The sequence below is a fragment of the Stegostoma tigrinum genome, chromosome 4 (genome assembly GCF_030684315.1).
Source record: "Stegostoma tigrinum isolate sSteTig4 chromosome 4, sSteTig4.hap1, whole genome shotgun sequence".
Taxonomy (NCBI): domain Eukaryota; kingdom Metazoa; phylum Chordata; class Chondrichthyes; order Orectolobiformes; family Stegostomatidae; genus Stegostoma; species Stegostoma tigrinum.
This window is the reverse complement of record NC_081357.1, coordinates 129405912-129423074: the sequence shown is the minus strand read 5'-3', so window position 1 is coordinate 129423074 and position 17163 is coordinate 129405912. Positions and strand designations below refer to the sequence as shown.

Below are 17163 nucleotides of genomic sequence, written 5' to 3'. Positions count from 1 at the left end.
CTGCATCTGTACATTCAAAGTAAACGTGGCCAATGATTTGGTCCAGCTGTATCTGATGCATTTGTTTAGGTTCTGAATATCCATACAATGCAAATGCAGTGTCACAATCAAGCACGAATTTGTCTTGTGCTGTCTGTAGAATAACTTACCAGGAAAAATAACAAACAATGTATTAAAAAATTTGCAGGCAGAATGAAATATCGGATATTAATTCACGTTTATCCAAGACATGCAGTAGTGCTAAATTATGTCTAACAAGACTCTGGTAGAAGACTCATACATGCAAAATATTGTGAATTCTGGAAATCTGAAATAAAAACAAAATACTGGAAATAGCAGGTCTGGCAGCCCATACGAAGAGGGAAACAGAATTAATACGTCAAGTCTGATACAACTCCTCTTCAGAAAGCATGAATTCTTGTTTCTCTGTCCACAGATGCTGTCAGACCTACTGAGTTTTACCAGCACTTTGTTTTTATTCCCAGTAGAAGGCCAGTTTATTTGACACACATGTAAATCTTGATTCTTAAATTCTTAATCTCTTGCTTAATGAGATGTCTAACTTACCTTTTTGAAAAAAACATTGAATTAGCATCATACTTACTAGTATCTGTTCCACATTTTCGCAATTCATGAGAGGGAAATCTCAACATTAAATTTTTGAGAATTGATTTCCAAGACAAGTGAACTTTCAGAATTAGCTAATTTAGAAATCAAAGCAAAAGGTATATTTTTGAAGAGTTTATGTATGATTTTGCCCTCCTTTTGATCATTTTACTCCTGTTCACTCAGTTGAACAATGCATTGTTATTCACCTGATTAATTCACAAATGAAGAATCTTAGGTCACTGGTGCTGCAGATATCATTACTGTGAGTATAGGATGGCATTCCAGACCAATCAGAAAATTATGGAAGAAGAAAACAATAAATTCATCTGCAAGATTTGCATGAACCCTTAGAATGAGATCCCTCTCTGATTCTGTTGTACTCATGTAGTCACGTATATTTAAGTGTTTGTAGAAAAGTACTAGAGCTATCCATTTTTTACTTGAACATATGGAATTCTACAGGCCTTTGTTTTGGAAACAAATTTTATAATTTGTTGTCATCTCCATTTTGGAGCAACACTTTTTCAATCAATCTCACTTGTGAATTGGAGAATCAGTACTTTATGCATTTTGTCATTCCTCTATTTGTAATTTTGAACAAGTTTCTGCCTTTTAATGAGAATGTTTTGAACTGAGAGAACAAAATTAATTTAAAAATTTACAACTGTATAATTGTTCAATTGTATTTACGTCTTTATAAAACACAATTGAATTGTGCATAAATAAACACATCTCCGGATGGAAATGGATTGGAAATGTTAGATGTAGGACTTAATGGATTTGGTTTGTCCCATAGGTATATGGAGGGTAGATTAGTTTGAAGAACAAGTATAAATAAAACTGAACAAGAAATTTATTTCTCATTTTTCTTCTCAGATTATTCCAGTAGAAAGATTAGTCAAAGGAAAATTCCAAGACAACTTTGAATTTGTTCAGTGGTTCAAGAAATTCTTTGATGCAAACTATGATGGAAAGGAATATGATCCAGTTTTAGCAAGACAAGGACAGGAAGTATTTACACCACACAACCCAGGTGATCAGATATTCAACAAACCAAGACGACCTGTGGGCACTGCAGGTAAATTTCTAATTGCCTGTTGTATTCTGGAATTTTGTCCTTTCCGAGCATACGGATGACAAATGCTGTAATTGCTAATGCTAAACTGACATGCAGCAAATGTATGCTGAAGATTGACATCAAATATGCGGCTACTGTTGATCAGTATTAAATTGTTTATATACAAAAAAAATGTGGTGTATACTGACTAAAATGAGTATTGTAAGAAAGAACAAAATTGAAGTGTGAGGGAACCATGTTGAGGAAAATTTTTTTAAAAATTCTACTCTATACAGGAAAGTGGAGGATGTTATGTAGGGAAAGAGAATAGAAACAGGTGTAACAGAAATGGCATGTGTTGAAAGACCCAAAGGCCATTCTTGGAAATGATTGCCAGTGAGATCAAGAAAGAAAGGCATCTGGAAGAGAGGAGTGCCTTGAACTTTGCTTGAACAACCAGAATAAAGGAAGCAACAGGGGAAAAATCAATTTTTACAATAGTGCATTGATGGGCATACTTTCATCAATCATAATAAGTAGAAATATCTTAAATGTATTTTAGGGTGTAATTGTTTTGCTTGGACAGTACTTAAAAGGCCTCGCATCTTCCATTCTCGGAAAAGTTAACGTTCAAAACTTTCCTACCCATATCTTCACTTGCATTAAGTTCCTTTCATCTGTAATCTTTGTCCTAGCTGATCTATATTGTTTCTGGTCCCTCTCTTGCCTTTGGGGAAGCAGTGGCCTAGTGATATTATCAGTAGAGTATTAATCTAGAAACTTAGCTCATGTTCTAGGAAACCAGGTGCAACTCTGACTGTGGCAGAGGGTGGAATTTAAATTAAATAAAAAAAAGTCTGGAATTAAGTGTCAACTGGTGACTGTAAAACCATTGTCAGGAAAAACCAATCTAGTTCACTAATATCCTTCAGGGAAGGAAATCTGCCATCCTTACCTTGTCTGGCCTACACGTGACTCCAGATCCACAGCAATGTAGTTGTCTCTGAACTGCTCTCTGATGAGCAATAAGTATTGGCCGAGCCAGAAACGCCCACATCCTGTGATTGATTAATTAAAAAAAACCTTCCTTACATGTGATCTGTTCACGTCTTCATTCTTACCCCACAGTATAACTGTAACTTATTCCAGTCAGGATATATTGTGAATATTAAAAATTATTCATCACTATCTTGCGAACCAAATTTGCAACTGAATCATTTAATTTTCTTTGTTTGTCGATGGGATATGGATGTTTCTGACAAATCTTACACATTATCCCTCCAAATTGTCCTAAGATGACAATGGTGAGCGACCATGAACTGCTTTTTTGTACAACTACAGTGCTGTTAGAACTGCTTTCCAGGATTTTGACACAGGAACAATGAAATAATTTGTGGTCAGGATGGAGTGGGAGTTTTGTTATGTTGAAACTAAGTGAAATGATGTGGTTCCCACGCATCTGCCTTTTATTCTTCTAGGTGATAGAGGCCTTGGAGGGTGCCTTAGTTATTTGCTGCAAAGAAGAACAAAGAACAGTACAGCACAGGAACTGACCGTTTGGCCCTCCAAGCCTGCGCCAACACATATTGCCCTTGCATACTAAAACTATCATCATAGGACGTAGAACATTACAGCACAGTACAGGCCCTTTGGCCCTCGATGTTGTGCCGACCTGTCATACCGATCTCAAGCCCATCTAACCTACACTATTCAACGTACGTCCATATGCTTATCCAATGACGCCTTAAATGTACCTAAAGTTAGTGAATCTACTACCGTTGCAAGCAAAGCGTTCCATTCCCTTACTACTCTCTGAGTAAAGAAACTATCTATGACATCTGTCCTATATCTGTCACCCCTCAATTTAAAGCTATGCCCCCTCGTGCTCGTCATCACCATTCTAGGAAAAAGGCTCTCCCTATCCACCCTATCTAACCCTCTGATTATTTTATATGTTTCAATTAAGTCACCTCTCAACCTTCTTCTCTCTAACGAAAACAGCCTCAAGTCCCTCAGCCTTTCCTCGTAAGACCTTCCCTCCATACCAGGCAACATCCTAGTAAATCTCCTCTGTACCCTCTCCAAAGCCTCCACATCCTTCTTATAATGCGGTGACCAGAACTGTACACAATACTCCAAGTGCGGCCGCACCAGAGTTTTGTACAGCTTCACCATAACCTCTTGGTTCCGGAACTCGATCCCTCTATTAATAAAAGCTAAAACACTGTATGCCTTCTTAACAGCCCTGTCAACCTGGGTGGCAACTTTCAAGGATCTGTGTACATAGACACGGAGATCTCTCTGCTCATCTACACTACTAAGAATCTTACCATTAGCCCTGTACTTTTGCCTTCCGGTTAATCCTACCAAAATGCATCACCTCACACTTGTCTGCATTAAACTCCATTTGCCACGTCTCAGCCCAGATCTGCAGCTTATCTATGTCTCTCTGCAACCTACAGCATCCTTCGTCACTATCCACAACTCCACCGACCTTAGTGTCGTCTGCAAATTTACTAACCCATCCTTCTACGCCCTTTTATAAAAATGACAAACAGCTGTGGACCCAACACCGACCCTTGCGGTACACCACTAGTAACTGGTCTCCAGGGTGAACATTTCCCATCAACTACCACCCTCTGTCTTCTTTCAGCAAGCCAATTTCCGATCCAAACTGCTATATCTCCCACAATCCCATTCCTCCGGATTTTGTACAATAGCCCATTGTGGGGAACCTTATCGAACGCCTTGCTGAAATCCATATACACCACATCAACTGGTTTACTCTTATCTACCTGTTTGGTCACCTTCTCAAAGAACTCAATAAAGGTTTGTGAGGCACGACCTTCCTTTCACAAAACCGTGCTGACTATCCCGAATCAATTTATTCTTTTCTAGATGATTATAAATCCTATCACTTATAACCTTTTCCAACACTTTACCAACAACTGAGGTAAGGCTTACTGGTCTATAATTACCAGGGTTGTCTCTACTCCCCTTCTTGAACAGGTGAACCACACTTGCTATCCTCCAGTCATTTGGCACTATTCCTGTGAACAATGACGAGTTAAAGATCAATGCCAAAGGCTCGGCAATCTCCTCCCTGGCTTCCCAGAGGATCCGAGGATAAATCCCATCCGGCCCAGGGGACTTATCTATCTTAACCCTCTGAAGGATTTCTAATACCTCTTGCTTGTGAACCTCAATCCCACCTAGCCTAGTAGCCTGTATTTCAGTATTCACCACATCAACATTGTCGTTTTCTAGAGTGAATACTGTTGAAAAATATTCATTTAGCGCTTCCCCAATCTCATCTGGCTCCACACACAACTTACCACTACTATCCTTGATTGGGCCTAATCTTTCTTTCGTCATTCTTTTATTCCTTAAATACCTATAGAAAGCCTTAGGGTTTACCCCGATCCTATCCGCCAACAACTTCTCATGTCTCCTCCTGGCTCTTCAGAGCTCTCTCTTTAGGCCTTTCCTGGCTACCTTGTAGCCCTCAAGTGCCCTAACTGAGCCTTCACATCTCATCCTAACATAAGCCGCCTTCTTCCTCTTGACCAGAGATTCCACCTCATTGGTAAACCACGGCTCCCGCACTTTACAGCTTCCTCCCTGCTTGACAGGTACATACTTATCTTGGACACACAGGAGCTTTTCCTTGAATAAGCTCCACATTTCTAATGTGCCCATCCCCTGCAGTTTCCTTCCCCATCCTATGCTTCCCAAATCTTGCCTAATCTCAGCATAATTGCCTTTCCCCCAGCTATAACTCTTGCCCAGTGGTATACACCTATCCCTTTCCATCACTAAAGTAAACCTAACAGAATTGTGATCGCTATCACCAAAGTGCTCACCTACTTCCAAATCTAACACCTGGCTGGGCTCATTACCCAGTACCAAATCTAATGTGGCTTCGCCCCTTGTTGGCCTGTCTACATACTGTGTCAGGAAGCCCTCCTGCACACACTGGACAAAAACTGACCCATCTATAGTACTCGAACTATAGTGTTCCCAGTCAATATTTGGAAAGTTGAAGTCCCCCATGACGACTACCCTGTCTCTCTCACTCCTATCGCGAATCATCTTTGCAGGATCCGTATCCCTAAATTCATGTATTCATCTAGGTGCTTCTTGAATGCTACTATTGTGTTTGTTTCCACCTCCTCCTCTGGCAACACGTTCCAGACACTCAGCACCCTTTGAAAAACTTGCCTCGTGCATTTCTTTTAAAATTTACCCCGTCACACCTTGAACCTGTATCCCCTAGTAACTGACCCCTCCACCCTGGGAAAAAGTCTCATACATTCCACTCTGTCCATGCCATTCACAATCTTATAATCTCTTATTAGGTAGCCCCTCAACCTGCTGCATTCCAGTGGAAACCTCAAATCCCCCATAGCAGGCAACATCCTGATAAACATTGTCTGTACCCTCTCGAAAGCGTCCACGTCCTCCTGGTAGTGTGATGATCGAGACTGTACACAGTATTCCAAGTGTCGTGGACTAATGAATGTTCTATAAAGCTGCAGCATAACTTGTCTATCTTATACTGAATGCCCCTTCCAATGTAGGCAAGCATGCCATAAGCCGCCTTTGCTGCTATATCCATCTGCACTGCCACCATCAGCAATCTGTGGACATGTACACTCAGTTCCTCTACCTATCAATACTCCTAAAGGTTCTGCCATTCAGTGTTTAGTACTTGATTGATTTATTGTCGTGTCCCAAAGTACTGTGAAAAGCTTTGTTTACGAGCAGTACAGGCAGATGATAGTAAGCAATGATGTACAGATCAAAAAGACTAAGAGGAATAAAGGTTACATTCCACAGACCAGGCACTAAGCAAGATCAACGTTAGTAAGATCAGCAATATTTGAGGACAGAGAGTTCATTCATCAGTCTAATAACACACAGGAAGAAACTGTTCCTAAACCTACTTGTGCATGTGTTCACGCTTCCGAATCGTCTTCCTGATGGAAGAGATAGTAAGATATCGTAATCGTAGTGCCATCGGTTTTTGATGGCAGCCTTTCTGCAGCAGCGAGCCGTGTAAATATTGTCCATAGATGCAAGGTTGACCTCCATGATGATCTGGGCTGTGCACGCTACCTTTTGTGGTTTCTTATGGTCCTGGGCAGAGCAGTTGCCATACCAGGCTATTATGCACTCTGACAGTATGCTTTCATTGGTGCATTTGTAGAAGTTAGTGGACATTCTGATGGACATTTCAAATTTCCTGAACCTCCTGAGGAAGAACAGGCATTGTTGTGCCATCTTAACGATTACTTCTACTGGGAAGTCCAGGACTAGTTGTCAGTGTCGTCACTCGGAGGAACCTGACCCTCTCCACTCTCTCAACCTCAGTTCCGTTGATGTTGATGGGGCCGTGTTCTCCTCCTTCCTTCCTGAAGTCAATGATTAGCTCTTCAGTTTTGCTGAAGTTGAGAGAGAGGTTGTTTTCATTGCATCACGTCACCGAGCCCTCTACCTCCCTTCTGTATTTTGACTCATCGTTGCTAGATATCCATCCCACTATGTTGGTGTCGACAGCAAACTCATTGGATGTTCTTTCAGAATTTGGCAACACAGTCTTGGGTGCACAGTGAGTACAGTGGGGGTCTCGGGATGCATCCTTGGGGGTGCTCCAGTGTTGAGCGTTATTGTGGAGGTGTTGCAATTACCTATCCTCACTGCAGTCTGCGTGGTAGAAAGCTGTGTATCCAGTTGCAGAGGGTCGAGCCAAGACCAAGGTCACACAGTTTTGACATTCCAAAGTACGTCACCTCATATTTGTCCGCAATGCAGTTTCTGTTTAATATACATAGCTGCCTCTGTGTATGAGCGGTGGAGGAAGTGGAGCGTTTAAGGTGGTGGATGAATGCCTGGATAACGTTGACCTTCTTGAGCGATTTAGAAAGTGCACTCACTGAATCGTGGAGATATACAGCACAGAGTCAGACCCTTTGGGTTGGCTTGTCCATGCTGTTGACATATCCTATATGAATCCAGTCTCACTTGCCAGCATTTAGAATATAGAATATAGAACATAGAACAATACAGCACAGTACAGGCCCTTTGGCCCATGATGTTGTGCTGAACTTTTACCCTAATCCTGAGGCCTATCAAACCTCCACCCCTACCTTATACTGTCATCCACGTGCCTATCTATTAGCTGCTTAAATGCCCCTAATGAGGCCGACTCCACTACCCGCTCCGGCAATGCATTCTACACCCTGACCACTCTCTAAATAAGGAACCTACCTCTGAAGTCTGCCCAATATCTATCTCCACTCACTTTAAAAGTATGCCCCCTTGTAGTAGCTATCTCCACCCTAGGAAAACACCTCTGGCTGTCTATCTATACCTCTGATCATTTTATACACCTCTGTCAAGTCATGTCTCATCCTTTGTCGTTCTAAAGAGAAAAGCCCTAGCTCTCTCAACCTTTCCTTGAAAGACCTTCCCTCAATTCCAGGCAACATGCTCATAAATCTCCTCTGCACCTTTTCCAACGCTTCCACATGTTTCCTGTAATGAGGCGACCAGAACTGGACACAATACTCCAGATGTGGCTGACCCAGGCTTTTGTATAGCTGGAGCATAACTTCACGGCTCTTGAACTCAATCCTTCTATTGAGGAAAGCTAATACAACATATGTCTTCTTAACAACTCTATCCAGCTGGGTGGCAGCTTTCAGGGAACTGTGGACATGAACCCCGAGATCCCTCTGCTCCTCCACAATGCCAAGAATCTTTCCATTAACCCTGTATTCTGCTTTCACGTTTTTCCTTCCAAAATGAATCACATCACACTTTTCAGGGTTAAACTCCATCTGCCACTTCTCAGCTCAGCTCCGCATCCTATAAATGTCCCTTTGAAACCTAGATCAGCCCTTCACACTGTCCACAACACAACCCACCTTCGTATTGTCCAGGAATTTACTAATCCACCCTTCCACTCCTCCTTCATCCAAATCATTTACAAAAGTCACAAATAGAAGAGAACCTAGAACAGATCCTTATGGTACACCACTCGTAATTTGAGCACCATGTTGAATATTTTCCATCCACTACCACCCTTTGTCTTGTAAGGGTCAGCCAGTTCTGAATCCAATCTGCTACATTTCCCACTATCCCACGTCTCCTTACCTTCTGCATGAGCCTACCAAGGGGAACCTTCTCAAATGCTTTACTTTAATCCATGTATACCACATCCGCTGCTCTACCTTCATCCACGTGTTTGGTCATCTCTTCAAAGAATTCGGTAAGGCTTGTGAGGCATGATCTACCCCTCACAAATCCATGCTGGCTATCACAAATCAAACTGTGCCTTTCCAAGTGATCATAAATCCTATCTCTCAGAGCCCTTTCCAATGATTTGCCCACCACTGATGTAAGACTAACTGGCCTGTAATTTCTGGGGTTATCCTTATTCCCTTTTTTGAACAAGGGAATGACGTTTGCCCCTCTCCAGTCTTCCAGCCCAGGTGGACAGTGAGGATGAAAAGATCTTTGCCAAAGGCCCTGCAATCTCTTCTCTCGCTTCCCATAGAATCCTTGGATAAATCCCATCAGGCCTGGGGAACTTATCTATCTTCAACTTCCTCAAAATTCTTAGTGCATCTTCTTTACTAACAGCAACTTCCTCTAACCTACCGGCCTGTTTCATACTGTCCTCTACAACTAGGTCCCTCTCAGTTGTGAATACCAAAGAAGGGTATTCATTAAGGACCTCTCCTATCTCTTTAGTCTCTGTGCACAAATTCCCTCTAAAAGCTCTGTTCGGCCCTACCCTTTAAAGGTCATTCTCTTATTCCTCACGTATGTGTAAAAAGACTTGGAGTTTTTCTTGATCGTATCTGCCAAGGTTTTCTCGTGCCCCCTTATAGCTTTCCTAAGCCCTTCAGCTCCTTCCTGGATAACTTATATCCCTGTAGAGCCTTCTGCATTCCTTGTTTCCTGATCCTTACATCAGCATCCATCTGGCCCATATCCCTCTAAATCCTTCCTATTCATATACCCATCCAGATGCCTTTTAAATGTTGTAATCTTACCTGCCTCCACCATTTCCTCTGGCAGGTCATTCCATATACCCACCACCATCTGCATGAGAAGGTTGTCCCTTAGGTTCCTTTTATGTTTCTTCCCCCCTCACCTTGAACTTATGCTCTCTAGTTTTGGACTCCCCCACCTTGGGAAAAAGACCTTGCCTATTTACCTATCCATGCCGCTAATGATTTTATAAAATTTCTATAAGATCACCCGTCAACCTGCCAAGCTCCGAGGAAAATAGCCCCAGCCTATTCACCCTTACCCTATAGCTCAAACCCTCCAACCCTGGCAACATCCTCGTAATCTTTTCTGAGCCCTTCCTAGTTTCACAACAGTCTTCCTATAGGAGGGAGACTTGAATTGCACGCAGTATTCCAAAAGTGGCCAAACCAATGCCCTGTACAGCTATAACATGACCTCCAAACTTCTATGCTCAAAGCACTGACCAGTAAAGGCAAGCATACCAAATGCTGCCTCCATTATCGTGTCTACCTGGAACTCAACTTTCAAGGAACTATGAACCTGCACTCCAAGGTCTCTTTGTTCAGCAACAATCCCAGGACCTTACCATTAAGTGTATAATGAAATGTTAACTCTGTTTTTTGCCTTCACAGATGCTACCAGACCTGCTGAGCTTTTCCAGCAACTTTGTTTTTGCTCCTTGTTTAAAGTCCTGTCCATTTGCTTGTCCAAAATGCAGCACCTCATATTTATCTAAATTAAACTACATCTGCAACTCCTCAGCCCATTGGCCCACCTGATGAAGATCCTGTTGTACTCATGAGGTAACCTCCTTTGTTATCCACTACACATCCACCTTTGGTGTCATCTGCAAACTTACTAACCATTCCTCCCATGTTCATCCAAACAAGTGGAAAGTATTCCATGTCAAATTTTATTTGCTTTTTCTGGAGGGTCAAAAAGTGTGGGGAGTTGAAAATTTCAGGTTTTTGTTTCCTTTATTCTTGTATGGAATATGGGCTTTGCTGGAAAAGGTCAGCATTTAATCACCAATCCTAGTTATCCTTGAAATGATTGGTTCTCTAAAACATTACAGAGGGTAGTTATGGGTCAGCAACATTGCTCTTGTCAGTAAATATTCAGCCTCCAACCTGATGTTGTAGCTATGTTATTAATATGGCCGTCCAGTGAAGCATTGCAGTTGATCCATTGCTGGTAATGTAGTTGATGTTGAGAGAAAGTAGTTGTTGTCTTGTTCGCAATAGTTGGTCGACGTTAGTAGTGTGCATGTTACTTTGAAGGATTGAAATAAGATTTTTTTTACACCAAACCTGAATAAATTCTGCAAAACATATCTTGTTCACTTTCTGGAATACCGACTTTTGTGTCATTTCTCAACAGGAATTTGAATACCATTCATCTTCTAAACCACATTGAATTCAGAAAATAAACTGATCAGATTGATCTCTAGGGAAATATTTTAGTCTCCAGGATACTATTAGGGAATATGTTACAAAATATTCAAAATTAATGTCTGAAAGTGCTATGGGATTATCTCTTAATTGTCAATTCTGATTTAAGTGCCACAGAGAACATCTCCAACGGCACCTAAAGTCACAAGAACGCCAAATGTACCATCCTCAACGGGTATAAGGAAAAGTCAACACTTAGCAAGAAATGGAGCCAGTGATGCTGATGCCCAGATAATAGAGCTGAATCAACAGGTAAACTGTATCATTTTAGTGTTACAAGGTAACCAACCACAAGCTGTTCCACACAGACTGCCTGATCAGTAAAAACATGAGCATTCAGCTCCTGTTATCAAATGTCCCTAAATGAGAAAAAGAGAGAAAAATTCCATACACACAAGTTTTGCACATTCAAGACACACTGGAAATATAATGAAAATATACCATTGACTTAAATGATTGGAACTTATGCTTCATGTTAAAACTTCCGAGCCATCCCTTATATTGAAATGAACAAACCCTAACTTTGACAAGTCTTGTTGGTATCTGTTATGTGAGCATCACATGCTCTCTTAGTTCTGTGTGATGTCAAGTGTCTTGGTGACGCACTTTCATAGCAAAAAGTTTGGTAAAGTCTTACCTTTACCCAGCTGTTACACCTGGGTCATTGTTTTATTTCAGTTTACTTGAAAAATGCGAACAGCACAAAAATTCATTTGAAAGTGTCCAGTATTGGGCAATGGATTTTAAAGCTCTCTTGCAGGAGAAGTTGATTCCAAATAAGTTTTGTCTAGGGTTATGTTGTGATGTCTAAAGTGGTCCAGAGATGCCCCACATATTGACTCATATAAAGAAACTATCGCAGCCAGCAATTAATGTAAGTATAATTGAGCACTACAGAGTTAAACTTCATTCTTAACTCAGATGATCCAAGGACTGGATTCATTGTAACTTTATATAAGTGTTTATAACTATGTAAGCCATATAGCAGACATAGCAAATGTGAGGAGGCAGAAGGAATCTACTATTCAGCCAATCATGCCTGGTCCTCCGTAATAGACCATGACATTGAGAAGCAGAATTATGGTCATTTGGCGCATCAAATCTGCTGCACATTCTATGATGGCTGATATGTTTCTCAACCTCATTCTGCTGCCTTCTCTCTGTAACCTTTGATCCCTTTGCTGATCAACAATCTATCTATCTCTGTCTCAAAAACACTCAGTGCCTTAGCCTCCGTAGCCCTTTGCGACAGTGAGTTTTACATATTCACAGTCCTCCACATCTCGGTTCTAAAGGGTTGTCCCATCACTGTGAGACTGTGCAGTTGTATCTCAGTCACTTCACAACCAGTAGAAACAACATCTCCACATCCACTCTATCCAGGTCTATCAGTATTCTGTAAGCTTCAGCCACATTTCCCGTACTTCTAAATGCCATCAAGTACAGATTTGGAATCCTCAACCACTACCCATATGACGAGCCCTTTATTCCTGGGATCATGCTTGTCAACCTTCTCGGGGCTCCCTCCAACGGCAGCACACCTATTCTTGGATATGGGGCCCCAAAACTGCTCACAATATTCCGAAATAACAAGGTGTAGAGCTGGATGAACACAGCAGGCCAACCAGCATCTTAGGAGCAGGAAAGCTGACGTTTTGGGCCTAGCCCCTTCATCAGAAATGGGAGGGAGGGTAACTTCTTCAGGGTAGGCATCCTTAGAAGAGGCTTCGCAGTGGGGTTAAAATTGTATCAGTAGAGATGATAGGAACTGCAGATGCTGGAGAATCTGAGATAACAAGGTGTAGAGCTGGGCGAACACTGCAAGCCAAGCAACATCTTAGGAGCAGGAAAGCTAACGTTTCAGGCCTAGATTTCTGACAAAGGGTCTAGGCCGAAAACATCAGCTTTCCTGCTCCTAACACACAATGTTCCGAATATGGTCTGATGAGTTACAAGCTCAGCAGTATATCTCTGCTGTTGTGTTCCAGTCCTCTTGAAATGAGTCTAACATTGCATTTGACTTCCCTACTGCCTACTGATGCTGCTCGTTAATTCTAAGGGAATCCTGATTCCCAAGTTGCTTTGCGCTTCAGATTTCCAAAGCCTTTCTCCATTTACAAAATAGTCTACACCTCTAGTCTTCTCACTGAAGTGCATAACCAGACACGCACAACCACATAACCTCACGGCTCTTAAACTTAATTCTCCTACCTTATCCCCACTCTCTGCCTTCTGCCAGTCACCCAATCCTTTATCCATGTCAGTACCTTCCCCGTACAGCCATGAGCTCCAATCTGATTTAGCAGTCTCCTGTGCAGCAGTTTGTTCAGATCTTCTAGAAGTCCAAATAGATCACATTCGCTGGCTGTCCTTTGTCTAACTTGCTCATTACCTCAACGAATTTTAACAGGTTTGGCAGCTATGACCTCCCCTTGATGAAGCTGTGCTGATCCAACTGTATTTTACCATGCACTTCTAAGTACTCTGCAATCTCATCCTTAATAACAGATTCTAAAATTTTAGCAATGACTGAGGTCAGGCCAATCAGCCAATAGTTTTGACTTCTGCCTCCCTCCATTCTTAAGCAGCGTTATCCAGATGTCTGGTACCCTCCCTGACTCTAGTGATTCCTGAAAGATCACCTCCATTACCTCTGCAGTCTTCTCAGCTATCTCCGCAGAACTCTGCTGTGCCATCCGTCTGTTCCAAGTGATTTATCCATCTTCAGATCTTTCAGCTTCCCCAGCATTACCTCCTTAGCCATGACCACTATGCACACCTTGACTGTCTTGAAGTTCTAGTATGCTCTCGTATCTTCCACTGAAAATGGATGCAAAATACCTGTTTGTTCAGTTTCTCCACCATTTCTTTGATCTGCATCACTGCTTCTCCAACCTCATTTTCCAGTGGTCCAGTGTCCACTCTTGCCTTTCTCTTACCTTTCGATATCTTAAAAAAAACCTCCTGTTTTATATTACTAGCTAGCTTATTCTTCCTATTTCATCTTCTGCCCTGTTATTGCATTTTTTTAGTTATCCTCAGCTGGTTTTTAAAGATTCCTAATCATCTGTCTTCCTGCTAATCTTCACCACAATGTATGCTTTTTCTTTTGCTTTCATGCTTTCCCTGACTTCCCTTGTCAGCAACAGTTGCATCATCTTTGCCTTAGTATGTTTCTTCTTCCTCAGGATGAATTGTTGCTGTGCATTCAGAATTACCTCCAGAAACTCATTTCGTTGCTGCTCCACTAATGTGTCTTCCCCAATAGGTTTCCCTTCCAGTTAACTCTGGTCAGCTCCTCCCTCATGTCTTTGAAGTTACCTTTACTCAATTTTAATACTGTTACATCTGATACCGGCTTTTCTCTCTCAAATTGAGGGTGAATTCTATCAAATTGTGATACCTGTCCTCTAGGGGTTCCTTCACCTTCAGCTCCCAAATCAAGTCTGGTTCTTCATACATCACTAAATCCAGAATTATCTGTTCCCAGTGGGCTGTATCACACCCTGCTCCAAAAAAAAATCTCGTTGTCATTGCACAAATTCTTTTTCTTAGGATCTGCCGTCAACCTGCATTTACCATATTGAAGTCCCCCATGCTGATTGTTGTAGTGCCTTTCTTACAAGCCTTTTCTGTCACGTGATTTATTTTCTTCTCCACATCCTGACTATTGTTAGTAGACATGTACATAACTCCCATCAGGGTCTTTTCTACTTTTGCGGTTCCTCAACTCTACCAACACAGATTCTGTGCTTTCTATCATGTCCTTCAGCTTGTCCTTTTATAGGATGTGCATCCACCTTTCAGATTAATTTAAATCCTCTCCTAAAAAGCCTTGCAAACTGCCTTGTTGAGGGCATTGGTCTTCAATCTGTTGAGGTTCAGACTGCCCAGCCGATCAGCTACTACCTCCCTCACTGCATGTTCCAGGAGTTTAGCACCCTTCCTCCTGAACCATCTCTCCTGCCACCTGTTTGCCTGTTACCTCTTATTTTGATATTCGCACAAGGCTCCAGAAAGTATCCTGTGGTTCCTACTCTTTTATGGAGGAAGCACACTAATATCTGTACAGCATGTAATTCTTCTCCCTAACTTCTCTCCTTAGAAAACTTTGCAGCTGCAATGACATGCTTGCCATGTCACCTGTGAACTAACATACTATCATGGCAGCCTCAGATACACACACATCTTACACTAACTTTTGAATCCTGAATCACTGTTGCTATCCAAGTCATCTTTCTGCCTGTGTACAGCTTAGCAATCTGTGGTAGCATGGCTTTGCTACTGGCTGTCCTCCTCAGAGGACCACACTCTCTCCAATGTTCTTTTAATATCAAGGTCAGAAGTCACATGATACCAGGTTATAGTTCAACAGGTCTGTTTGAAATCACAAGCTTTCAGAGCATTGCTTTTTCAGGCGAAGTCAACATTTCACCTGACAAGGGAGCAGCGCTCTGAAAGCTTGTGATTTCAAATAAACCTGTTGGACTATAACCTGGTATCATGTGACTTCTGACCTTGACCAACACCAGCACCTCCACATAATGGCTTTTTTAATATCAGTTAAAGAGAGACGTGGAGTATGCCTGAACTTCCTTGATTGTCTCATGGTCGTCTTTTCCTTCTCTGCCTGCACTCATTTGAACTGTGGCGTGACCACCACCTGAAACTTGTTGGCCACAAAATTCTTAGCTTTGTGTTTGCATGAGAATGATGTCACCTATTTCTTAACTTCCTAAATTCACAGCTTGAGTTTCTGCATATTTAGATATATATTGAAAAGTCAGCTGCTTGTGAGGTTATAATGAAGCAATGTTCTTAATAACATATTCCATTTTGATTTCTCATAGCTAATGGAATTGAAATTGACAGTAGATGGACTTGAAAAGGAGAGAGATTTTTACTTCAGTAAACTAAGGGATATTGAACTCATCTGCCAAGAACACGAAAGTGAGAACATCCCTGCAATCCAGAGGATTGTGGAAATTCTATATGCAACTGAAGTATGCTTTGCAGTTTATATATATTTTTAGTTCATATTCAACACTTCACATTGTAATAGACAATAGTACACTTTTTAACTCGCTTACCTCAAGAACGAAGTGTCTTTTTTTGGTCGTGCATTTTGTTGAAGATTTTGTTTTGTACTTCACCATTTTTTTTTATCCTCACTGGCAGCGGCACCTCATTATTCTTAAGAAAATTGCTATTTGGTCATTCACATTATTTTAGGATGAGGTGTAAGAACCATCTTTGAACGCAATAAGATTGTCTGGTGTCAGGCAAGAGCCTCTGAAGAAAGGGCACTCAACCTCATTAAAAAAGAACTTTGAATCATACTGTTTGTTAAAAGTATGTCTCCTGTTTTTGACCTCAGGGGTTTTACGGTCTCTGTAGCATCAACTCTGTTTAATCTCTTTCTTGAGCCTTTGGAGATGATGTTGGCAAAGGACAGTGCCACTGGATTGGGTATCTGCAGACCAGTAGACCAGTGCTACTGTGCTGGGAACATGGGTGGTGTCCAGATTTGAAATGCTCAGTAATGATGACCGTGGAACTATCATCAATTGTCATAAAAATTGATCTGTTCACTAAAGCCCCTTGCGGAAGAACATCTACCATTCTTGCCCAGTCTGGCCTACATGTAACTCCAGACCACAGCACTGTGGTTGACTCTTAATAGCCTTCTGTAATGGCCAGGAAAGGCATTCAGCTTATGAGCAATGCTGGCCTCGTCAGAAATGGTTAAATTCCGCAAAATAGTAAAGGAGAAAGGAAGGAAATCTGTAAACATGCCTGAAGCATTGTCAGACGTACAGAATCTTTCATCTTATCGGGTAGAGCTTAACTAAAGATAAGCAATGTAAGATGGTCACAAAAACATTGATTAGAAATTTTAGGAGAAAATTCTTCGCAAAAATATTGGAGAGAAGGTGAGCTCGCAAAAAGGGGAACAAATGCTATGAATGCATTGAGGGAATGCTTGGCAAGCATACATGGAGA

The 17163-nt window shown here is 41.5% G+C and overlaps 1 protein-coding gene across 3 annotated transcripts in view; it reads left to right on the top strand.

Moving 5' to 3' along the window:
• mapre3b (microtubule-associated protein, RP/EB family, member 3b) overlaps window positions 1–17163 on the top strand; it is a 52118-nt gene that overhangs the window by 32290 nt on the left and 2665 nt on the right. For all 3 annotated transcript variants that reach the window (XM_048531496.1, XM_059645664.1, XM_048531495.1), the window contains 3 exons: window positions 1486–1687; window positions 11270–11412; window positions 16011–16163. In XM_048531496.1, the coding sequence (XP_048387453.1) occupies window positions 1486–1687; window positions 11270–11412; window positions 16011–16163 (498 nt within the window). The remainder of the gene's footprint in view (window positions 1–1485; window positions 1688–11269; window positions 11413–16010; window positions 16164–17163) is intronic.